The sequence below is a fragment of the Dasypus novemcinctus genome, chromosome 3, assembly GCF_030445035.2.
Source record: "Dasypus novemcinctus isolate mDasNov1 chromosome 3, mDasNov1.1.hap2, whole genome shotgun sequence".
NCBI classification, from domain to species: domain Eukaryota; kingdom Metazoa; phylum Chordata; class Mammalia; order Cingulata; family Dasypodidae; genus Dasypus; species Dasypus novemcinctus.
Window position 1 is genome coordinate 19,625,631 of NC_080675.1, and position 26,003 is coordinate 19,651,633.

Below are 26,003 nucleotides of genomic sequence, written 5' to 3' on the forward strand. Positions count from 1 at the left end.
TGACCAGAAAACCATCACTACAATCAAGATGGGGAATGTGGTGAATATCGCTATTACCCCTGAAAAGATTGCTCCTATCTCTTTTTCCTCCCTGCTTCCCACTCCTCCCCCACACACCTGTGGTTCCCTAAGCAACCATTGATCACTGCTTTCTGTCTCTGTAGATTAGTTTACATTTTCCAGAGCTTTCCATAAATGGAATCATACAGTATATTCTGTTTTTTTACTTGTTTCTTTCACTCACCATAAATATTCTGAGATTTATCCATGTTGTACATAACAGTAGTGCATTCCATGTTATTGCTGAGTAATTTTCCATTGTATATTATACCCCAGTTGGTTTATCCATTTACTTCCAAGTTTTGGCTTTTACACATGAAACTGCTTTGAACATTTGTATAGAAATCTGGAAATATATTTCTATTTCTTTTGGGTAAATATCTGGGAGTGGAATGTCTGGATCATATGGTAGGTATAACAATGTTTAATTTTTTAAGAAACTGCCAGTGTTCTCCAAAGTGCTCCTACTATTTTACATTCCTATCATCAGCGCAGTTGAGAGTTCCAGTTTTTCCTCATCATTGCCAGCACTTGGGTGTCATCAATCTTTTTAATTTTAGCTGTTCTACCAGGTTAATTAGGGATATTTCATTGTGGTTTTAATTTTCAGTTCCCCAATGACTAATGATGTTGACCATCTTTCATGTTCTTATTTGTTATTCATGTATTTTCTTTAGTGAAATATCTGTTTAAATATTTTGCCCAACTTTTTAATTGTTTTCTGATGTTGAGTTTCAGAGTTCTTTGTACATTCTGGATACAAGATCTTTATTAGATATGTACTCTGGAAAGATTTTCTCCCAGTCTGTGGCTTGTCTTTTCATTTGGCTAACCGTGTCTTTTGAAGAGGAAGAGTTTTTAATTTTGATGAAGTCCTTTTATTAATTTGTTCTTTTAAGGGACATCTTCTTGGTGCCATATCTGAGAAATTTTTGCCCAAGCCAAGGTCATAAAGATTTTCTCCCATGTTTCCTTCTAAAAGATTTATAGTTTCAGGTTTGTCTTTAGGTCCCTGACCCCTTTTGTATGGATTTAAGTTCTTTCTCTATTTGCATATGAATATCCAATTATTCTACTGCCATTTGTTGAAAAGGCTATCCTGTCTCCACTGCATTTTTTTTAATTTAAAATTTTTTATTACAGTTAATAGATCACACGGAATGTTACATTAAAAAACATAAAAAAACCCAAAAAACATGTTTCCCATATAACCCACTCCCCACCCCCACCTCATCATTTTTGCGAATTGTATTTTTTTTGAAGATATGTACATCACAATAAAATGTTACATTAAAAAATATGAGGTTCCCATATACCCACCACCTCCCCACCCCACTCCTCCCACCCCAACCACCTCTCCCATCATTGTGGCACACTCATCACACTCGGTGAACACATTTTGGGGCACTGCTGCACTGCATAGATAATAGTTTACCCTGTAGTTCACACTCTTCCCCAGTACGTTCTCCACTGCATTGTTTTTCACCTGTGTAGAAACAATTGTCCATATATATGTATATAGGTTTATTTCTGGACTCTATTTTCTTCCATTAATCTGTTTAGGTATATTCATGACAATACTATGATTACTGGAATCAGTAATTCTTGGAACTAGGTAGTGTTAGCCTTCCAACTTTGTTCTTTTTCAAAGTCATTTTGGCTATTTTGGTCATTTGCATTTCCATATGAATTTTAGAATCAGCTTGTCAGTTTCTACAAAAAAATGTCTGCTGGGATTTTGATTGGAATTACCTTGGATCTGTAGATCAATTTGGGAAAAACTGATATCGTAACAACATTGAGTCTTTTGACCCATACAAATTATATATTTCTTAATTTACTTAGGTTTTCTTTAATTTCTCTCAACAATATTTTGTAGGTTTCATTGTACAGGTCTTCCACATCTTTTGTCAAACTTATGGCTAATATTTCATATTTTTGATGCTATTATAAATGTTATGACTTTTAATTTTTGTTTTTAGTTTCTAGTGTATAGAAATACTGTATTTTTTTGTATAATGATATATTTTTTTTGCAACCTTGCAAACTCACATAGTTCTGTTGGCTTTTTTAATAGATGATCTGCAAATTAAAATTTTACATCTTCCATTCTAATATGGATATCTTCTATTTCTTTTTCTTGTCAGATTGGACTGCATAGAATCTCTACTACGTTGTCAAATAGAGGGCAGGCATCCCTGTTTTGTCCCTGATTTTAGGAGGAAAGCACTGGGTCTTTTACTGTTAGGTATTTATACTAGTTGTAGGTTTTTCATGGTTACCCTTTATCTGAATGAGGAAGTTTCCTTCTGTCCCTAGGTGTTTTTTTTTTTTTTTTTAATCAAATGGATGTTGGATTTTCTCAAATGGTTTTTTTGCATTTATGGAGAACATCATATAATGTTTTAGTTTTCTAGACTAAAACTAATGTTTTAGTTTCTAGTTTTCTGCTCTAACAATACACCACAAATTGAGTGGCTCAGCAGAAATTTATTGTCTCACAGTTCTGAAGGCTAGAAGTTCATTATCAAGGTGTCAGCAGGGCCAAACTTTTGTTGAAGTCTGTAGGATTCTGGCAGTGCCTTGCTGCAGTCCACAGAATTCTTTGATTTGTGGCAATGCTCAGTCATGCTCTATCACATGACAATCTTTTCTCAGTCTCTGCCCAAACTTCTCTTTCTTATAAGGATACCAGTTATATTAGCTTAGGGTCACCCTAATCCAGATTGGTTATATCTTAACTAATAGCTTCTTTAAAGATCCTATTTCTGTATACAGCTACTTTTACAAGACTGGGTGTAAAGACTTGAACATATCTTTTTGAGGGAGTAATTTAGTCCATAATATGTGGTTTTTCTTTTTTTTTCTTTATTAAAAGAGTAAATAATCTTTTTTTATGTGTGTGTGGTACTGGGGTTGGGGATTGAACCTGGGACCTTGTATGTGGGAAGCTGGTGCTTGGCCACTGAGCCACACTGGCTACCCTGAATTGTTTTTTTCATTTGTTGGCCTTTTGTTTTTAGGAGACACCAGGGATTGAACCTGGACCTCCGACTTGGGAAGCAGGCACTTAACTGCTTGAGCTACATCTGCTTCCGAGTAAATAATCTTGATTTATTTTTTGATCTATAATATAAAATTAACTCTTTTAAAGTGTATTATTTTGTTGTTTTTAGAATAGTCACAGAGTTGTGCGAGCATTACCTTTAATTAATTCCAGAATATTTTCATCACCCTGAAAAGGAAAGTCATACCCATTAAATGTCACTTCATATTTCCTCCTTCTCCCAGCACTTGTCACTATGGATTTCCATTTTAGGATATTTCATATAAATAGAATCATATAATATGTTACCTGTGTCTGGCTTCCTTTACTTAGCAATGTTTTTGAAGTTTATTCCTGCTGTTTTATGTCAGTATTTCATTATTTTTATGCCTGAATAATGTACCATTGCATGGATATAACACTTTTTGCTTATCCATTCATCAATGGATGAACATTTGAGTTTCTGCTTTGTGACTATTATAGATAATGCTACAATTAACATTCATCTACAAGTTTTTCTGTGGACATATATTTTCACTTCTCTTGGGTATATACCTAGGAGTGGAATAACTGGGTCATATGCTATCTCTATTTTAACATTTTGAGGAACTGCCAAAATATTTTCCAAAGTTTCCACACTCTTACACTCCCACTAGCAATGTGTAAAGGTGCCATTTCTCTTTTATTATAGCTGTCCTAATGGGTGTGAAGTGATGTCTCATTCTGGTTTTGATTTGCATGCACCTAGTCACTAATGATGTTGAACATCTTTTCATGAGCTTATTGGTCATTTGTATATCCTCTTTGGAGAAATGTATTTTTAAATTCTTTGCCCACTTCTTAATTAGGATATTCGTTTTTTCATAATAGAGTTGTAAGGGTTCTTTACATATTCTGAATAGATGTCCTTTCTCAGATGTATGATTTGCAAATATTTTTCTTCATTTTTGGGTTTTTAGTTTTTATATGGTATCCTTTGAAGCATAAAAGTTTTGAATTTTGATGAAGTCAGTTTTATCTAGTTTTCTTTTGCTGCTTGTACTTTCTGTTTCATATCTAAGAAACCATTTCCCAATCCAAGATCATAAAGATTTACACTTCTGTTTTTTTCTAAGAGTTTATACTTTTAGCTTTTACATTTAGTTCTTTGATCATTGTTTTGTATGGTGTGTCCACCTTCATTCTTTTGCATGTGGATATCCACTTGTCCATTCACCTTTTATTGAAAGGTTGTTCTTTCCCTCATTGATTGCCCTGGCACCATTGTTGAAGATTAACTGACAATAAATGGGAGGGTTTATTTTGGGACTTTTGATTCTGTTGTACTTATCTCTAAGTCTATCCTTATAACAGTACCACACTGTCTTAATTACTGTAGCTCCTTAGTAAGCTTTGAAATCAGGGAATGCGAGTCTTCCAATTTGTTATTTTTCAAGAATTTGGCTGTTCTGGGTTCCTTTTAATTTCCATTTTAATTTTAGGATCAGCTTGTCAGCTTCTACAAAACTGTTTTTAGTAATTAGAGTCTTCCCTTGTTTCTCTTGGTTATTCTAGCTAAAGGTTTGTCAATTTTGTTAATCTTTTCAAAGAACCATCTTTTAGTTTTGTTGATTTTCTCCTTTTCTTTATTCTTTTGTCTTTATTTCATTAATTTCCACTCTAATTTTTATGATTTCCTATCTTCTTGTTTCCTTTGGGTATGGTGACTCTTCTTTTTCTGGCTTCTTAAAGTAGAAAGTAGGCTATTGATTTGAGATCTGTCTTTTTTTAACATAGACATTTATAGTTATATATATATATATGTATATAAAATATATGCAGCTTTTATCAGTTTCATTTTATGGTGCTCCTTTTCATTTTCATTCATCTAACAATATTTTCTAATTTTCCTTGTGATTTCTTTTTTACCCAGGAGAGTGAAAAAGTTTAGGAGTGTGTTGTTTAATTTCCACATATTTGTGAATGTCTTCAAGTTTTCCTGTTATTGATTTCTAATTTCATTCCATTGTGATCAGAGAACATACTTTGTATAATATCAGTCCTTTAAATTTTTTGAGGCTTATTTTATTACCTGGATATGGTCTATCCTGGAGAATTTTCCATGTGCATTTGAGAAGAGTATATATATCCTGCTGTTGTTAAGTGGAATATTCTATAGATATCTGTTTTGTCTAGTTTATTTATAGTATTGCTCAAGTCTTGTTCTATTCATTATTGAGAGTGGATTGAAGTCTTCAGCTATTGAATTCTCTATAACCTATACCTTCTCTCCCTTCCATTCTGTCAATTTTTTTTTCTTGTATTTCGAGGCTTTGTGGTTAAGTGTATGTATGCTTATATATTTTTTAAAATTTTTCTGTTGGTTTTGCTGCTTTATCATTATAAAATATCTTATCTCTTGTAACTTTGTTTATTGTTTTAATTGTTTATTTAGTAGACTATTTTGTATACTGTTACTCTAGCTACTCCAGTGTTCTCATAGTTTCTGTTAGTATGGTATATCTTTTTCTATCCTATTATTTTCAATTGAGTTGTATTTTTAAAATCTGAATTGTGGCTCCTTTTGAGAGCATGTAATTGGATCTTGCTTTTTTATCCAGTCTGACAATCTCTACCTTTTGATTGGATTGATTAAAACCATTCACAGTTAATATTAATATTGGCATAGTTAGCTTTACATATGCCATTTTACTCTTTGTTTTCTATGTGTCTCATGTCTGTCTTGTTCTGTTTTTCCTTACTGATTCATTTGCTCGTAGTGTATATTTTGAACTTTCAATTTTTACTATGGTATGTATGTGTGTGGATCTCTGCATTTATTCTACTTGGAGTGCACTGAGCTCCTTGGGTGTGTAGATTAATGTTTTTCATCCAGTATGGAGAGTTTTTAGATATTATTTCTGCAAATATTTTTTCCATTTTCTCTCCTCTCCTATATTCCTACATATATGTTGTTGTGCTTACTGGTGTTTCACATTTCTTTGAGCTTTGGTTTAATTTTCTTAATTCTTTTCTATCTTTGTTCTTTGGATTGCAAAATCGCTATTGATCTGTCTTCCGTTCTCTAATTCTTTCTTCTGCCAGTTCTTTTCTACTCTCGACCCCTCTAGAGTAAATTTCTCATTTCAGTTACTGTACTTTTCAAATCCAGAATTTCCAATTGGTTCTTTCTTGAAATATATATTTTTTTATAATCTGTTTGGTGAAATAACATTTTTGTACTTTCTTTAGACATAGTTTCCTTAAACCCTTTGAATATATTTATATTGGCTACTTTGAATATATTTATATTGACTACTTTGACGTCTTTGATAAATCTAACATCTGGTCTCTTTCATAGGCAGTTACCTGCACTTTCTCCTGTGTATGGGCCATATTTTCTTGTTTATTTGGATGCATCATAATTTTTTGTTGAAAACTGAACCTTTTAGATAAAATATTGCAGTAACCTTCCATGTGGAAAGTGGGCATTCAACTGCTCTGGTAACTAGCCGTCCTCTCCCCTGGGGCTTGTTTATTAGTTTAGTGACTGGCTGTACTCTTTTTGTGAAGTCTCTTGTCTCTACAGTATGAAGCCTCTGATGTTGCTCCTCAGAGGTTGCAGCCTTGGGCACGTGCCCCCGAGGTGGGATCTCCTTTGTGTTCACTGTCCTTCAGAGAACATTCTCTACTAATTGCTGATTGATTGGGATATTGTTTTCAACAATGTCATGGGAAATAAATTGCTCCACAGACTGATCCAAATTAACTCCAGTTCATTTGCTGGAGTGCATTTGAGCTTAGTGTTTTAGGTTGTTCTGTTCCCCGTTGGGTTTTTTTGAAAAAGTTACCTCTTTTCCTGGGTTCTCTCTGGTAAAGTAACTTGTCTGCGGTTTAGCTTAGGTCTCTAATTTTTTTTTTAAGATTTATTTATTTATTTATTTATCCTGGGAATAGGCCATAGTCCTTGACTGGGAACTGGAGGGAGAAGGAGGCCTGTGTTCCACCTGGAGTAGAATTCTGTCACTCTGGTTTCGGAGGTGGATGGAAGCAGTGGATCATTATTCAAGTGTCACAGACTCTTGCTGTTCTTACTGTTAATTTTTCTTGAATAAATGTTTCTTCAGTTGCTGTATGACTCTGGTCCATTTCCAGAGACTTTAATTGAAAAAACAATTTTTTTTTTCCCACCAGTTTTTGGGGGAATGAGTCTGTGGAACTCCTCATAATACTATTCTGGAAGTAGAACTCTCCTTTAGTTCTTTATCTCAACCAGCCTCAACTGCTTGCTGGAGCATGGGGTTGTTTGATGGGTGCTCATTGGCAGGGTCCTGAATAAAACCCCAATACCCTGGCAGCACAAGTGTCCCTCATCTCTGATGCAGAATGAGGCGTGCAGAGCTGCCATACTGACCTGAGCAGTTAGCCTCCCCAGGGGACTGGCTACCATGGGATTGTTTCCCTTGTCTTTGTGATCCTTTGTGCTGTCTAAATAATAAAGCAGCAATTTGCTGAAAATCTCTGTTGTGCCTCAGCCTGTGTTCTTACAACACACCATGCAGCAATCTGCTCTAAGTGCCTTGAATCTTTTTCGCTTTATTGATACTTCCTCTACGACCAAGAATATCACCTTGGTAAATGTTCCATGTGCACTTGAAAAGAATGTGCATCCTGCTGTTGCTGGCTGGAATGTTCTATAGATGTCAGTCAAGTCCAGAGAGTAGGTAATATTGTTCACATCTCCTATATCCTTGTGATTTTTCAGTCTGGTTGTACTATCAGTTTCTGAGAGCAGATTGTGAAATATCTAACATAGTTGTAAGTTTTTTATTCTCTTGAAGCCTGGCATAGAACTTTGAAATGTAAGTACTTTGTGATTGTTGAATCCCCTGCAATATTAATTGTCACATCCTTCTTTTGATCCTTGCCCATAGTAGTGATTGTTTAGGAAAAATTATGTTTTTTGACAAGGTGAGGATTATTATTCAGGTGACTTAAGCATGTATTTGAAAGCTATACTTAGATGAGATCCCTTTTCAGTGAAAACATCCCAACCTTTCCTTTTATTTTGATGTATTTTACTGAGAAAACAGTGTTATAATATTAAAATTAATCCATGTGTACCAGAAAATGCCTTTGGAGATTAGCTATAAATTCAAAGTTTGATTCAGTTGGAATGCCATTGAGTTTTACTTTGAATAGGTATATACAATAGATATTTCAATAAAGATTTTATTAGAAAAATGCTTCTTTGTTCAGGTACCAGGGGCTGGGGATTGAACCTGGGACCTTGTATGTAGGAAGCTGATGCTTAACCACTGAGCCACATCAGATTCCTTGAATTATTTTTTCTATTTGTTTTGCTTGTTTGTTTTGTTTCTTTCAGGAGGCACTGAGAACTGAACCTGGGACCTCCCATGTGGGAAGCAGGCGCTCAACTGCTTGAGCCACATCCGCTTCTGAAAAAATGCTTTTTAAAAGTTGAATATCTTTCACTTAATGAGTGCCATTTCTGTTAATATTGGGGCATTAACTATTTAACTCCCCCTCTCCCCAAGATAGCTTATGTTATTTGAATAACTCACGTGATTTTTTTTCCCCCCTCAGAGCCATAAACATTCTAAATGTATTCGGCCATTCCTTCCTTATTTCAATGTGTCACAACAATTTGCTACCTTCTTCCTTAAGGGATCTTTTGTAAGTAAATATGTGGGACTTTTATTTTATTTTAAGAATTTATGTATTTCATCACAGGCCAGCAGTTATTAAGTGAAGTCTCATATTATGAACGATTAAGAGTTTGCATATATATGGAAAAATTCCCTGGTATCTTCTATCTCCTGACAAGTTTTAGTCAAACATGGTAGAAGCCGGTATGAAGCAAAGCTTTTTGTACCTTTGAAGAACACTTATAAGCCGATGTAAGACTGTCATTTTTAGTGGTAGATGCATCAATTGTGTGGTCTAGGGAACTTGCAAGCATTGATATTTATAGTACACTATGCAAAAAAGACACTAGATTCTTGCTATTTCTACTTACTGTTAAATTTGTTTACAGAAAATGCAGTGCCTTTTCTGACTACTGATGGCATAAGTTTGTTTTTCAATACCAGGGAATTCTTAAAAAAGCATTTTGCACGGGAGCAGGAATGAGTTATTTTGAAGCAGAGGCATTAAAATCTTTTTAACAGTTATCAAAATTCTCTAGTATTTATAGGTAATAAAGTAGTTACATGAATATTTTCTTACTTTAAAAAATATCACTACTTAAATTTTGAGATGAGTCTTTTGGTAAATAGAAACAATGTAATTATCATTGGTCCATTCTTGCTGCTACTGATTTTAGAAATTCTCAGAGAGGCTATGATGACTCTTACTCAACCATGCTTTTTGTTTGTTTCCTTTCCCAGAGTCAAATAACAGAGCTACAAGTGTGGTATACCAAACTTGGAAAAATGTCTGCGAAATTTCTTTTTAAACAACTGGCTCCTCTAAGGGTAGTTTTAAAATAAATTCTTATATTTTGAACCTTTCAACATTAAATAGTAAAAGAGAAGACCAAGACCTTTGATTAATGAATTTAGAATTTTTAATTTTGTAATTGATTTTATGGAAGTTATGAAAATTACGATTTTATGGCTAAGCATAATAACGATAAAGTCTCCAACTGTTTTTATATTACAGAAATCCTCTTCAAGGCAGTAAAGTAATTTGTGCTCTTATAGTTATATTTTGCTCTTAGGTACTTTGTCTTGGTGAATTGTTGCACCTTTCCTGGCTGCCCAAGTCAGAAATTGGCATGTCATTCTAGACTCTGATTCCTACTTTCCTTCTGCACCCCACTAGTGATCAAGTTTGGAAGATAGATTCTATCATCTGTATGTTTCTCATCCCCACCCTTTATTCTCCATTTCCCCTGCTACTGCTTGTTTCAGTTCTTTATCATCTTTCTCCTGGATTGCTGAAATTACCTCCTAACTGGTTTCCAGCCTCCAGTGTCATTCCAGGCCCCCTCCCACACTGCTGCCAGGGCGATCTGTCTAAAGTGGCCAATCCCTTGCTCAAAGTACTTCAGTGGTTTTTCCAGTGAATTTCATACCCCTTATCCTGGCATGTGACCCTCATTATCGCCTCATGAGGGAAATTCTGCTTTCTTTTCTAGCTGTATCTCCTACCAAACTGGTCTCTCCTGATGGACTAAACTCCTGGCATTTTGCAGAGCATGACATGGCAATTTCCTTACCTCTGACTTTGCACGTGCTTTTTCCTGCTCCTACAATGGCTTCTCCTGTCTTTATGTCCTTTAGGACTCAGCCCAAGTGTCACCTCCTGAAGTTTTCTGATGCCCACCACCTGGTCATCGCTCCGTAGCCACCTAGGACTGTGTGCTTCCCTAGTTGAATACTTTCCTACTAGACTGGGTATCTTGAGGATTGGGGCACTGTCTTGTTTTATTTAGCTTTGTATCCCAGGTGCCTGCTCTAGTGCCTGGCACATACATGGTGATTTCTCAGTAAATGTTTCAAAAATGAAATGAACTAAGTGAACACATTGCTTCACCTATTGACAGAAATCTGTTGCTTCTGGAAGTTATCAATGTTCTGTAAATCAGTCATTATCAATGATCGAATACCCATTATATATTAATTTCTAAATAGGAACAATATCTTCTTTTGTGCAACATATTGCTAGAAACAGCATAATAAAATTGATTTTCCCCATAGGAAAAATAATACCATTTGGGGGTTATTCCTTAACAAGCAGAATTTGGCATCAGATGTTTCACAGAGAAGACTGACACTTTACTATCAAAGAAAAGATAGGATATAAACTCCTTTAATTAAAAGTAGAAAAAAACTGTTACTCAAAGTTTCATAAAATAGACACAAAAGTAATACTTATGTTAATTATGCAGGGACTTCTGTTGTATTCAAAGGTCTACATTTGCATCTATAATACGGGGGTGTTTTTTTGAGCTAAGTACTTTGTAAACATTAACTTGTTTAATCCTCACAACAGTCCTCAGAGCCATGTGTGGTTTTCCTCATTTTCTAGAAAAGGAGATTGTGGCTTAAAGAAATTAAATTGCTGAGATCATAAATGTGACATAAACCTACCTTACTAATTGAATAAATATTGAACATATAATGAACAACACTTTCTTATGATTTAAAAGTTTCCTGTGATTAATAGCTGAGTCATTAGTGAGGTTTTATGGGCTTTTCTACCTCCGTAAAGTTCTATAGACTAAATAAGCAGTCTCTTAGTTATATGTATCGAATATACATAAACTTCAAGGAGCATATAGTCTAATGGAGAAGAACAGGCTAATAGAAACAGGTTTGAGATCCTTTAGGTCAGGGGTTCTTAACCTTTTTTGTTCCATGGACGCCTTTGCCAGGCAGGTGAAAATCATGGACCCTTTACTAAGTCCACACTTCACTGTGTATTATTTATAAAATACATCACACCTGCACCAACATGGCCCCACAAGAATAACTTTTTCAAAATTTCAGTTCTTGCTCACGGACCCCTTGTTTATAACCCCTCTTTAGTACTTCTTCCCTCCATAAGAAAAAAAGATGATTCTGAGGGCCTTGATAGTGGATATGCCTTTTACAAGTTGCTAGAAAGTTCTAACAGAAATGAGTTTGGATTTTCTTTTAAGCCTACCTATATAAATTTATACATAGTATATATATAAAATATAAAATACATATGTCATATTTTGCCCGAACTAGATGAGCCCCAGCACTTGGCCTGACTACAAGTCGTCTTCTCTTTTAGGTCAACAGCAGTGGCAGTTTCACCCTGGAACTGCATGAGGATGAGCTCTTTACCCTCACCACCCTCACCACAGGTCGCAAAGGCAACCACCGGCTTCCTCCCGAGTCCCAGCCCTTCCCAGCTAGATATGAGGATGATTTCAATATTCGTAAGTTTTTATCCCTGAAATCGAAATTGGTCTCCATCTCCAGCAGTAATTGGTAAATTTCTACATATCAAACTGTATGCATGATGGAGTGGCTGTAAAATCACACTTATTTGGCTCTAAAATCTCTGTGGTAAAAGGAGACCCAATTTTTGTGTTACTTCAAAAGAGTTCTCAACTTGAGGACTCTGTATGCCTTGGAACCTGAAAAAACATAGAGGTCACCATATTAGTCAACCAAAGGGGTGCTGATGCAAAGTACCAGCAATCTGTTGGCATTTTTAAAGGGTGTTTATTTGGGGTAGAAGCTTACAGTCACAAGGCCATAAAGCATACGTTACTTCCCCCAACAAAGGCTGTTGCCGTGTGTTGGAACAAGATGCCTGCCAGTCTCTGCGAGGGTGCAGCCTTCCTCTTCCTCCTAAGGCTCTGTGGTCCAAGCTTCTTCCATTCTTAGCTGTAGGCTAGTGTACGGCTCATCTCTCTCCCCAGGGCTCATTTCTTTCTGGGCTCAGCTGCTCTGCTTTCTTCACAAGGTCAGCTGTAGACTCTCAAGCTCATCTTTCTTCCTGGGGCCTCTGCAGTGTCTAATGGAGCCTTCTCTCCTTCCTCACGTATCTGCTTCTCTGTGTGTTTACTTCCTGGGGCTCTGGCATCAAAAGCTCCAACTCTCCTCTGCTGTATTGTTTTCTCTGTGTGTGCGTGATCAAAGCCTAAATCATAATTTAATCAAGTAAAAGTGAAACCTCTGAATTTAATACAATCTTATGCATCTAGAGGAACAAACCAGTTTACAAACACAATTCAATATCTATTTTTGGAATTCATAAATAGTATCGAACTGCCACAGTCACTGTCAGAAGGAAAGTTACAATTCTAACTTTAGAATCTTTACAAATATTAATGAAATGTAAGATTTGTCCCTCTGCTAATGCTTTGTTAGCCATAATTTATTTAAAGCCATAATTGACGTCTTCCTTTTGTGTGGAAGCTAAGGCACATTAATATCTGTGTTTCCCCAGTGCTTATGGCTGCTGTGTTATCCTTGAGTAATTTAACTCATTGCTTACCCTCTAGCTGTGCCCAAGAGTTTTATGTTAGTGTTTTCTTGGTGTTCTATGAAAAGCTCTCTGAAAGCTGTTAGAAAAGCTTTTGATTGTAGGTAATTGTTTTAGTTTTCTGGGCTGCTCAAGCAAAGACCATACAATGGGTTGGTTTAAACAATAGGATTTTATTAGTTAAGAGAAAGTCCAATCAAGGTGCCATCAAGGCAATGTTTTCTTCCCAAAGACTGTTGTTACTGGGGCTGGCTGCTGGTCATCCTTGGTCCTTGGCTCCTCTATCACAGGGCAATGCATGTGGAAACCTCTCCTAGGTTTTCGGTAATCTCTTCTGGGTTCCATTGATTTCACGTTCTTGCTTCACATGGTTTTCTCTCTTTCTCTGAGTTTCATTTGCTTATATCGGACTTGGATTAAGAAATCCAAGGATTAATAGGATTAAGACCCATCCTGATTGAGGTGGGTCACACCTTACCTGAAGTACCCTCATCCCAAGGTCCTACTGACAACTTTGTTCGAGTTTGTGAAGCTACATCTGATAAAACTCCAGTTGAAAAAGAAGGAATCCATGTCTAGATTCTAGATCAGACCCACAGGAATGGATTAAGTTTAAGAATATGTTTTTCAGGGATAATACAGCTCCAAACCAGCACAGTGAATGACGAAAAGTTAGAAGACACCGTCATTGTGGGCATGTTCCTGGACTCAGGAAGCAACAAAACTTTCTGTTGCCTAGTAGGTGTTGTACAAAATTAGGGACTCCCAGCCAGGGTCAAGAGGCCCTCTATACCTACAGTGCTGTAGGAGAGTAGTAAGGCAGGGAGACTGGCACTGAGAAAGAGCCACTTGAACCTCTTGTTGCCGCAGGGCTGCTTGTTCCACCACGGAAGGAGAGTCCTGCCACTCTCTACCAGCCCCTGCCTTGGACTGTGTGCTGGAGTCCCCGCGCTCATTTGGACTATACAGAAAACAGTGACCTTCAGGGGACTTGCTGGTTTTTCCCCAGAACTCTCTGAAATGGCCTATTAAATGAGCCCTTTAATTTTGCCAGCCACGAGTGTCTTAGCACATTGCTTGCTTAGTTCTCTCTTGGTGAAGGTAACTGGGTTATGGGCTGGTTAATGCGATTGAAGAACTCCTGTCAACACCAAAACTCTTTATTCTGTGACCCTGAAGACTGAAAAGCAGTTCTAAACCTTCAAATCTAAAACATAAGGCTAAATTAGCTATAAAAGTTAAAAACTAAAGTCAGGCTTTGAAGCTACTCGATAGGATTCTTAATATCTCAAATGAGATAATGAATGCAAAAGCACTTGGGAAAGCATAAAGTGCAAAATAACTGAAAGATATTATGGTTAAAATTGCTCTTCCATAACCTTCATCATTGTAAGATTATAATTTAATTTAATAATATTTAAAAAAGAATTGATAGCTTATGTCCCAAGCTGGATCATGCTCCACTTTCAAAGTACAAGAAAATTTGTAAATTCCCTACTTAAAATAGTGAGACTTTTCTAATGTTCGTCTAGGTGAGGAGTGTGACCAGTAATTTATAACCTTGCTTGCCAGATGCTGGAAATAACAAAACTATTCTTTGATGCTAGCTTATATTCATCCTTTATACACATTATCTCATTTAATCTCCTGCCCCCTGCTGCTTAGAAATGAGGAAACTTGGGTTAAGTACCTTGCATAGGGTGACATACTGAGTAAGAATTTGAGCCCAGGTCTGCCTTACTCTAAAACTCACGCCCTTTCCTTTCAAGCAAATGCATGTTTTAAATATTGCGCAAAGTGCGTATGTCACATTCATCATATTGTCATTCCTTAATGATGATATGAAAGTCATCTCTTTATGAGACTAAACTCTAAACTTGGATTGGTTGTATTATTTATTTATTTAAAACTTTTCAAAAGTGTTACAAAAGGTATGATGAAATATCAAAGAGAAAAGATTCTCTAATGGTTTGTCACTAAAAGGAGAATTTTATTATGTTCTGAATAGATTACCCACCTTTTAGTGAAGCTCCGAATTTTGCTGATCAGACAGGTGTATTTGAATACTTTATAAACACTGAAGATTCTGGAGATCATCATTTCACACTACGCCAAGTTCTCAACCAGCGACCCATTACTTGGGCTGCCGATGCATCCAACACGATCAGTATCATAGGAGATTACAAATGGTATGTAAAATTGATGACTTTAACATAGATCTGTCAGAAATAACACTGTGATGTTGTGTGGTGCACTTTTTTGTCTTTATTTTTTTAATGTTACATTCAAAATATATGAGGTTCCCATATACCCCCCACCCCCCTCACCCCACTCCTCCTCCCATAACAACATCCTCCTCCATCATAATGAGACCTTCATTGGTGAATACATCTCTGAGCACTGCTGCACCTTATGGTCAGTGGTCCACATCATAGCCCACAATCTCCCACAGTCCACCCAGTGGGCCATGGGAGGACATACAACGTCCGGTAACTGTCCCTGCAGCACCACCCAGGACAACTCCAACCTCTGAAAATGCCCCCACATCACATCTCTTCCTCCTAGTCCCTACCCCCAACAGCCACCATGGCCACTTTCTCCATACCAATGCCACATTTTCTTCGATTACTACTAATCACAATAGTTCATGAATAGAATATCAGTGAGTCCACTCTCATCCATACTCTATTCCTCCATCCTGTGGACCTTAGAATGGTTGTGTCCACTCCACATCTATATCAAGAGGGGGCTTAGATTCCACATGGATGCTGGATGCAATTCTGCTTTCAGTTGTAGGTACTCTTGGCTCCCTGGTGTGGTGGTTGACCTTCACCTCCATGTTAGCTGAGTGGGGTAAGTTCAATAAACCAGAGTGTAGGAGTTGCAAGGCTTTTGAGGCTCAGGGCCTGGCTGTCAAATGGTCAGTCCAGAGATTCAGGTCCGCTGGGTATACACTAAACCCCCGCACCAACTACAGATCTGGTAAAAGAGAGGCTTGTGGACAAAGATCACAGCTGAGTCCAGCTCCATCACACAGAAACACAAACGCCAAAGTAGGGCCAACTGACATGGCACCGAACTCCATCTGCCATGACCATAGAACCTGTGGGTCTCTGTAGCTCTCAGAAGAACCAGTACCTGGGGTTATATCTACTTTATCTGTCTCTGGGAGTCTGCTGAGGTATGCACCAGGGCAACCCCTCTGATAACCTCCTGGCTCTTTTTGGAGACTCATAGCCATATAAATTCATTCGTTGTGTGGTGCATTTTGAAGCAATGGTTTTCAGTGGACCTACTTGGGCAAAGACCCAATATGTATGTAATAGCTGTTGGGTATCATGGTGACCACAAACCTGCAAATTCCTTTTTTTTGCTGTTTCAGTGTCCTTCCCTCAGATCTGCCCAGTTTAACAGTGATTATTGCAGAATCAATTTTTATTGGATATAAAAATTGAGGACTTTTGGACCCAGTTATAATTTCATATTTCTAAACAGATTTTGTGATTTACATGTTTTTAGGTTTTTGATTGGAAAGCTGAATTATTGATTGGATGTTGCCACCTGCTGGATCAATCCTAAAATTACACCAGCTCTGTTCTAGAAAATCTGTTTACTAGGTGACAGTATTAGTAAAACAGCAATAGTAAATAGTAAAATTATAATAGTATAAAGCAAATCTGTTCCTAGTTGACTAGTGAATGTCATTGCTTTTTCTTTAAGAATATGGTAAAGAGATGAGATGTATTATTTCTTCTTGACTTAAAAATATAATGACCAAACCAAAATTTCATCTTCTCCTTTAAGTCAGTTATGGAATTCCAATGTGCTGCCTTATTATTATTAAACTTGTTTTAGTTTTTTCTTATTTTTCCTTTAAAATAGTATAATTCCTCTATGACAAAAAATAAAAAACAAAAATCTAAGCACTCCAGGTTTATTGATAGTAACTAGTAATGAAAAGCCCCCAAAGGGCCCTATCTGTAGTTTGTAAGTTGGATAGGGAAAGGGAAGATAATTCTGAAAAGAGGCTTGAATTGCTTAGGTGTGGAATGCTGCAGAAAGTATTTACCCCTTCTCTATTGCCTTACTCCTAGTTGTAAATCTTGACTTTAGCTTCAAGCTCTGACAGAAATCTTGAGAAACTGTTAGCTAACCAGACACCTTAGAACCCTACCCTAGAGTTATTGGGGTAGAGTGAAGAATTTTTGCCTAATTTAGAATAGCTTTGGTGCTTAGAATAACTTTTTATCTTTTTACACAACGGAAACACTGCTTATCCTATCATCTCTGAATTGGATACTCTACCTGGATTTTCTGAACATGGTAGTGGGTTTGTGACCTTCTCATTTGTGACTAATGGTTTTCCTGTAAGGCAGGTAGCTGGGTTCAAGTGTCTAAGGCCTGGGTCCTTTTATTGTGCTCATCAGTTGGAAGCCGACCTCCAAACTTGGAAACCTGAAACTTTTCTATGACAACCCCTATCCCTCATGCCCCTGAATAGTACCTAGGGCCCTTTGTAACTCAAACTCTTATTTCTTGTTAAAAATTCCAGCAAAATCGAGAGGCCCCTTAATTGTAAGAGAGAGATGATATAGTGTACTATCCAAAGATTAACCAAAACTCCCCATAAATTTTTAAATTTTGCAATATCTTAATAGCAATACTCAGTCTTTACCAGGATCTGTTGCAGTGTGGGCAAAGAGGTAGGAAAGAGGAGGGTGAGGGAGAGTGGGTAGAGGGAGAAAGAGACACACGTTCTGCAAGTAAAGGAACCAGGGAATAGCAGTTATGTATGTCATCTTCCTCAAACCTACTTTCATCATGTTATTCATGTTATTCACCGCTCAGGAATCCTCACTGACTCCCTCCTGCTGCGGAATCAAATCTAAGTTTCTATGCCTGACCTCTACCTTTAAAATTAGGTTTGATCCTCTTCATCATATGTTAGTTTCCAATACTCCATCTTTTATTCCAGGTAGCCAGGTCTGTTCATAGATGCACACACATTCCATGTTCATTTCTGTTCTCTGGCTACAGTGCAGACAATGTGGGGAAGGAAGGCAATAAACATTGGCTAATACTGGACACTTATGAACTTATTGCAACCATCACACTTTCTGGATGAGGAAACTTAGGCTAGAGGTAGATGATTTGCACAAGATCCCATATTTGCAGAACCAGGGCTTGAAGCCAGGTCTGTCTGGCCCTGTAGGCCGTATTTGCCTCACAGCCTCATTATAATCATTGCTTTCTTCCTAAGAATAGGAAAGGGAAAATTAGTTTAGTTTAGCTTTTGTGCTATTTTATTACATCAGATGTCAATGTGTGCCTGGCCTCAACAGTTCTTGGAATTCTTTTGCAGTAGAACTTCTTCTCTCATGCTTAGATTTGGTTGAGTATCAGCCTAGTAGTTGACCTGTAAAGGGTAGACTTTACCAAAGCTACTTAAGACTTCCATCTTGTCAGTAAGCTTTGGTTAAGATCAGAAGACAGCATAAAATTGCCTTTCACTGCGCATCTGAGCTTTGCCTCCCTTTGATCAAATCTGCTTACTGTATTGGCTGGTTTTTTTTCTCTCACCACAATAGAGAGATTATGGCTGTGGAAGAATAAGCTGTACTTTTATTCTCTTTCTTCATCTCTTATCCAAAAATTGCCTGGCAAGTTCTGAGGCAAAGATCACTTTTTCTGGAATGAGATGTACAAAGAAGAAAAAAGTTTGATTTTCTTTTGCTCCAACTCTAATAGAATACATTTATGGTGCGGAGAGTATCTGTAGCACTTTTAAACTTTTGGTAAGCATCAGAAAAGAGACTGAGGGTGTAAGGAACAGTGTTGCTCAGACCTGGTTTCGTACTAACTGTTAATCTACAGAGCGAAAAAAATGCCTCTAATGTTGAAGGACATCCAAGAGAGACTGGCATCAGTGTAAGGTAGTCCTCCTCTGGTTAGATGATTAAGCATGGATTTTCCTGATTGTGTACCTGTTGTTGGTGTTTCTTTTTTATATTCCCTCTTAAATAGTATAATTCTACTATGCAGAATTAAATTTAGTGATAATAAGAAATTCTGAGAAAGATAAAAGCCATGTAATTCTAATTGCAGGCTTTCTTTTTTCTTACTCATTGCAATTAGTCCTTGAGTAGGAGGTGAATTATTTTGAGGTAACCTTGGGTTAAGGGGGTGATCTGTCATCACAGAAAGAAAATATTGTATACGAGTAGCGTTTTCAAAAGGGAGCCTGGAGAGAGCTCATTGTAAATGCTTAGTTCCTGGTCGCCTGTCTTTCCCCTCTTTTTGTATACTCCTGTGGATCAGTGATTCTTACTGTCTCCATATACAGAGATGTTCTGCAGGGCCATTGGCTCTCAAAATGGTAGCAGCAACACCTGCTTTTGAGACTTGCAAATTCAGGGGTCCACCCCAGACCCGCTCTCTTAGTTTCCTACAAACTCTGTAACAATTTGCCAGAAACTTAGTGACTTGGAAAAAATACCATTTGTGTCCTTACCGCCCTGGAGGCCAGAGATCTGATACCAGTTTCATGGGGCCGGGATCACGGTGTTGTGAGGGCCATGCTCCCTCCAGAGGTCCCAGAAGACTGCGCTCCTTGCCTTTGCCAGCCCCTGGTGGTTGCCAGCATTCGTTGGCATTCGTAGCCCCATCACTCCATTCTCTGCTTGCATGGCCACTTACCTTCTCCTATTTCTAATCGCCTGCTTCTCTAAGGACACATGTGATTACATTTAGGATCTACTGGGCTACTCTGGGATAATGCCCCCTCATCTCAAAATCCTTAGATTTAATTACACCTGCAAGCCCCATTTTTTGACCAAATAAGGTAGCATTTACAGGTAATAGGGATTAGAATGTGGATATCTTTTTTTGGGGGGGCTGGTGGCAGTGCTATTACTCAGCGGACCACATCTACTGAATTGGAAACTGAGAGGGTGGGGCCCACAGCCTGAGTTTAACAAGTCCAGATGCTTTTGGTGCTGCTCAAGGTTGAGAACTGCAGCTGGAGATTGAACACAGCATTGACTCTCTCTTTGCAGAGAAATAACATTAGCTCTTTTTCTGGAATATTTAAATCTTGTTATGTTAAATGTAAAAATTAGCCCCAAAGCTAATTTTCCCCAGGGGCATTGCCTTCACTGCTTGCTTCTCTTTGCTGATGGAAATTTTGAATAAAACTTTTTATTCAGAATGATGTAGAAACTTTGACCTATTATGTGTCAATCTACAAGTGTCTTGTTTCCATGTAATGCTCCTAGAATGAGACATTGTTTTATTATAGAGAAGCAAGAAAAAATGTTCTTAAGAAACTGAAAATAGTACATAATATTTTCCAAAAATCCATTGTGAAAGAGGCAATGGATTTTTTAAGTCACATAAAATTTTTGTTAGAAAATTCATGAAGATTCTTGAAGTCCATCTCCATTACATGCACAAAGTTAGCAATCACATTCTTGCTCTAACTAGAAGTTTGGGAGCATGCGGCTGTAAAGTGACACATCTGTGGTTGACTAGGAATGGCATAATTTAAGAGTACTAATCCACAGTTTCGTTCTGCAGGACCAATCTGACTATAACGTGTGATGTTTACATAGAGACCCCTGAGAAGGGAGGTGTGTTTATTGCTGGAAGAGTGAATAAAGGTGGTATTTTTATTAGAAGTGCAGAAGGAGTTTTCTTCTGGCTTTTTGCCAACGGAAGATACAGAGTTACAAGTGATCTAGGTAAGTGACTTCATTTGTTGAGAGATTACTATGTGATCTGTTATTTTGAGCATCTGCTTTCAGGTTGTGGAAGCAATGAATGTGCTCTACCTCAGGGCACTTGGACATCTAATTGGGAAGAGCTTCAAATCCAAAACAGAAAGCTACTGAGATTAATTGATTTGCCCAGAACTAATTAGTAGCAGAATTAAAATTAGGACTTTAAATCTGTATTACAGTCCTTATAGTTGTGTATTTTAAATTGCCCACTCAATATCTCTTCCTGGGTTTCTCACAGATGTTCAAATGCAATAGATCCAAAAATTAACTAATCATTCTCTCCCCCTAATTCTCAGTTAATGCTACTTCTGCACAACCAATTACACTACCTGGAATGCTTATGGCAGTCTTTCACTACTCCTTGTCATCCTCCATTTTCAAACCAATAAGACATAAATGAACACCTGATCTATAGAATCTAATATATTATAGTGTGGTTGGTTTGCAAGTTTATTTCACCAGTTCCATTGTGAGCTCACTTATAGTAGATGGCTCAGAATAGGATCTCAAAACATGCTTGTTGAATGCAAGGTTGAATGAAGGGCGTTTTTGTTTTGAATTAGTTGTAGATCTGGGAATGAAGGGATACAGATCCCTATTAGAGCTGACTTTACTAAAGGCTAATGCCACCTGAGAGTTCCCCCACTGAATTATGTGATTTAGATAAAAACCTACCTATATAAATTTATATATACATACATTATCTGTAGCTATATGGCATATTTATATGTTTATTTATATAATATGTAATTTATACAATATATGGTATATAAGAGATACAAATATGTAAATTAGGATAATCTTTTTGTTTGACAGCTGGATGGAGCGTATATGATTTAGGACATGTCGATGTTACAGCCAAAAAATGGTATACACTCACTTTAATTATTAAAGTAAGTATTGCTGATCAGCATACCTGGAGGTAAATTGTTCTTTTCTGCATTTTCTGTTATAAAATGAGAAGGGGAAGAATATGATAAATAATGGAAGAAGCAGAGAATCTCCATGGTATCAGTGACTACCAGACCCTAGGATGACAGTGGAAGTCAAGGTTATCCTTTTGAGAACCCTCAGCAGATGACTCTTACCAGAGCACTATTTTTTTAAAATTTGTTTTTGTTTTTTAAACCGAGGAATTGGTAGCTAAAGTCAATAATTGAACTATTTTTTTATGTTTGCTGAGACCAAGTCTGTAATTGGAATGTATAGGTATATGAAAAGTCATGTAAGCTTATTTTAGGTGATTGAGAATAATTTGGTTTTCAACTGAAAGCATAGTTTTTTTGGTTGTTTTAACTATGAGAAAATAATTTTAGAAATTAGTTTCCAGGAATATTTTTGTCAGAGAAGTTACTAGGGTATTTATGTTATACCAGGAATGAATGGTATCCAGTAGGACAAATTCCTCATTCTTCTTCAAAATTATCTTTGCCATTCCAGTATGTTTACTCTTGTCTTTGAATTTTAAAAATAGCTTTTCAGTTCTTTGAAAATTGTTACTGGTAGTATACTGAATTTATTTATCAGTTTAGGCAAACATAACAATATTTACAATAATGCTTTCTCACATGCAGAAACATGTTATATCTCACCACTATGTCCTCCAAAAGTTTATAGTCTTATTTTTGTAGTTCTTGCACACTTTTTGATAGGTACTCTGTTGGTTGGGGTTTAGCTGACTTACATTCACTCTGCCTCTCCATTGCCCCATTACTTCTTGTGCTATCAACTGTAGGCATTTGTTGCCTCAGTTGCATCCCACCTCTAGACCACATGATCTGAGAGTCTTTCTGTAACCATCTAGTGTAATCTCTCAGACACTCATCATCACAACAACCTGTTTTCATTCTCTATGTGCCACTAATGCACTAAGCTCTTATTGTGTGTTTGTTTGTGTGTCTCCTGCTACTAGTATATATGCTCCAGGAGCAGGGACCTTGTTTTTCTTGTTCACCCTAAATTCCTAGTGCACAAGACTGCATTCGACATATTAATATTTGCTGCGTGAATATAAAAACAATCCATAACATTTTCTGTATTGTCCATATTTCAAATTATAACTAATATGAGGATTTTATCCCCCTCACATTGACCACCTGTTGAATTCGCCTCAGTACATGTCAGGTGCCTTATACTGTTGGGATGATGGTTAATGCAATGGTCTTTGAAGTCTCCTACATTCCACTTGCAATTATTTTATATCTCTAAGCTTCACTTTTCCCATCCCATCTTCTGTAAAGGAGATAATAGCTTCTTTAAGGCAGTTTTGAGTGTCAAATGTGTTTTGCTCTTTTAGCCAGCACACTTTCTTAAGCATTTACTATCTGCTCTATTCTAATGCTAGGGATACAGCAGTGAGCAGTGAATAAGAGAAGTCTCTGCTCTCTTAGAACCTATATTATTTTAGGACTGGGGTTGGCAAACTTTTTCTGTAAAAGTAGTAAATACTTTAGACTTTGTGGAACATGGAGTCTCTGGCACAGCCACTCGACTCTGTTGTTGAAAACAGTGGGAAAACAGCCGTAAATGATACACAGTGAATGGAGTGTTCCAAAAGTATTTGGCTGTGTTCTCCAAAACACTTTACTTGTAAAGCAAGTGGCCAGGCTGCAGGGCACAGTTTGCCAGTCCTTGTTTTAGGACAGTAAATTTGTAAACCAATGAAATAAAACAAAACATTATGAAGAAAATAAAATGGGTGATGAGATAACGTAGCTCCCCTGCACTGGTTCTGTAACTTAAGATGGTCCGGGAAGACCTTGCTGAGTTGATGATGTCTGAGCTAAGACCTCAGTGATGGTGAGAGCAGTCTGAGCAGAGGGCACGGCTGGTGCAATGTGAGGAGCCTCCCAGAGGCCAGGATGGTGGAGCCTGAGGACAGAGGGATGGAAGTGGAGAGGAGGGCAGAGGTGTTAGTGGGTCACTGCTTTATATGTTTGGATATGTGAGTTCCCGGGCTCAGTGTTCATGTTTACTGTCCCATAAATAGCAGAAGATGTTTAATAAACACTTTCAGAGCCAAAGATAGCACTGTGAGTGAGAGTAATAGGTATTTAGATTTGGGTGACTTAGATTCATGTCCTAGCTCTGCTGTTAAATCTGTGACTTCGAGTTTGATACTGTTAGTCCCCAGAGTCTCCATTCATAAGACTAGTTCATTTTCGGTGGTAAGCTATAATTGATGTACTGTGGCTACCTGCTCACAAACTTGCAAATATAATGTAATGTAATAGAATACAATATAATATAATATAAAAAATATAATTTAATATAATATGGTATGGTATAATATCGTATAATATAGTTAGCATTCATTATTCACTGTGTGTCATGTACTGCCAAAGAAAGGCAATCTCATGGCAACTATCTGAGGGAGACATTATTTTTTATCTTTCTCTGTCAGTGACTAGTAAGTGGTACCTTGTGCACATTTTCCTTCTCCTCCAATCATCAGTCTAACTGATGGTTACTACTTTTCTAATGTAGATGGAAGTGCTTCTGACATATCATATGACTTTGAAGTGATGATCTATACATGGGGACAGAACAATAAAAGGATGGTTAATTAATCCTCTTCTGGTTGAGGTATTAGTCCTCTTCTGGTTGTGGTATTATTCCTTAATGAGGACTTTAAATAATAAACAGTGAGGTAGAGGCAGTCATTCTGACTTCAGCACAATCGTATTTGAAGAACTGGTGGCTGTTAGTGACAATACATGTACTGTTAACACTTATAAATAAGTGCCTTTTATTTTAGTGGGCTTTGGTCTAAAACTTTATAATAATTTTGTGAAAAGTTTTGCAGTTCTGTTGATTGGTTTTAGAACATCTTGGTGGAGTACAGGGATCTACTGGGATATTCCTTTTATCCTGGAAACTATTTAAATAGGTTGTTAAGAATTTCCTTAGAGAAAAGGTTTCCTGTATTTCAAACTTTTGCTAAAACTTGTGAAATTGCAGTTTGCTGTGGTAAGTCTTGAGTAAGAAGGACATTTGCACCATTAAATAGGTTTGCTACATTATTAAGAAACAGACTTCAGAAGATCATTTCCATATGTTTACAAAGGCTACATTTCTTTCCACTCCAGGGTCATTTCTCCTCTGGCATGTTGAATGGTAAGCTTCTCTGGGAAAACGTCAGTGTGTCTTTCCCGAAGAATGGCTGGGCTGCTATTGGAACGTACTCCTTTGATTTTGCACAGTTTGACAACTTTCACGTGGATGCCACACTCTAATATTCACAGAGCACTATGGAACACTAGATTTCCCCCTCCCACTTTTATTTGTTTTTTTTTTTTTTTTTTTTTTTTTGGGTTTTCATTAAGAGCTAGTTCTTGTTTTGATGGACCCATATTTGAGCCTTTTGGAAGCTAAAGATATATGAATAGGTAATGGGGAGAAAAATATATTTTTGCTTAAATCTCTGGAAGATTTTATTAGAACTAATTCCAAGGAGAAAACAGACGAAACTTTATCAGTACCTGCTGCATCTCCTAAAATTCAGACTGCATTTTGTTCTGTCCTTAGAAGTGGTCTGGATGGGTCAAACCTCAAAGCCTTGGTTTTAATACTAAAGTAGTGGTCTTCCTCTTATTTGCAAGTGATCATGCAGAAGGCAATAACTTGATCATCACTGAGATGTATTTATTAATGCTGACCAAGTGTCTAAGTGAGTGCATGTCCTCATCTTAAGATAATGCTGCCATAATAGGAAGGTGGAGAACACTGGATGTGCTGCTTTCTGAAAACCACAGCTATGTGTCATCCTTCTACCCTAAAAAGCGTTTTTTTCTTTTCCATTTTAAGATGATGCTTTTGAATTGCAGGATGTGACAAGTGGGATGATTTGAAAATGCCTCATTAATAAATACCTCTAAAGCTTTTCCTGCCATAATAAATATTACCAGATTAATTGGGTTACCTGCATTCTGTAATTCTTTCAGATGCAACTTTTAGCATCTAGCCCTTGTAACACTGTGAACCCTTTTCCTTGGTGGCTGGAAGGAGGACCAAAACCCCACCTCGTGAATGCCATAACCGCATCCTTAGACAAAGTCATAGCAGTTTTCCCGTTTTTCATTTCATTTTGACTTTCATGGTCTCTCTTCTCATGTGGCATTGTTAATAGACTAAAACAACTAGTGAATTCT

General features: G+C 37.1%; 1 protein-coding gene across 2 annotated transcripts in view; it reads left to right on the forward strand.

Moving 5' to 3' along the window:
* Positions 1–25,770, forward strand: part of GALC (galactosylceramidase) — a 63,436-nt gene extending 37,666 nt beyond the window's left edge. Inside the window, exons 13-19 of one of the 2 annotated variants that reach the window (XM_058292720.2) lie at positions 8,693–8,782; positions 9,496–9,582; positions 11,873–12,020; positions 15,084–15,264; positions 20,651–20,814; positions 21,670–21,746; positions 24,942–25,770. In XM_058292720.2, the coding sequence (XP_058148703.1) occupies positions 8,693–8,782; positions 9,496–9,582; positions 11,873–12,020; positions 15,084–15,264; positions 20,651–20,814; positions 21,670–21,746; positions 24,942–25,088 (894 nt within the window). In that variant the 3' untranslated portion in view covers positions 25,089–25,770. The remainder of the gene's footprint in view (positions 1–8,692; positions 8,783–9,495; positions 9,583–11,872; positions 12,021–15,083; positions 15,265–20,650; positions 20,815–21,669; positions 21,747–24,941) is intronic. The other variant, XM_058292722.2, reaches the window with a different exon arrangement.
* The last annotated feature ends 233 nt before the right edge of the window (positions 25,771–26,003 follow it).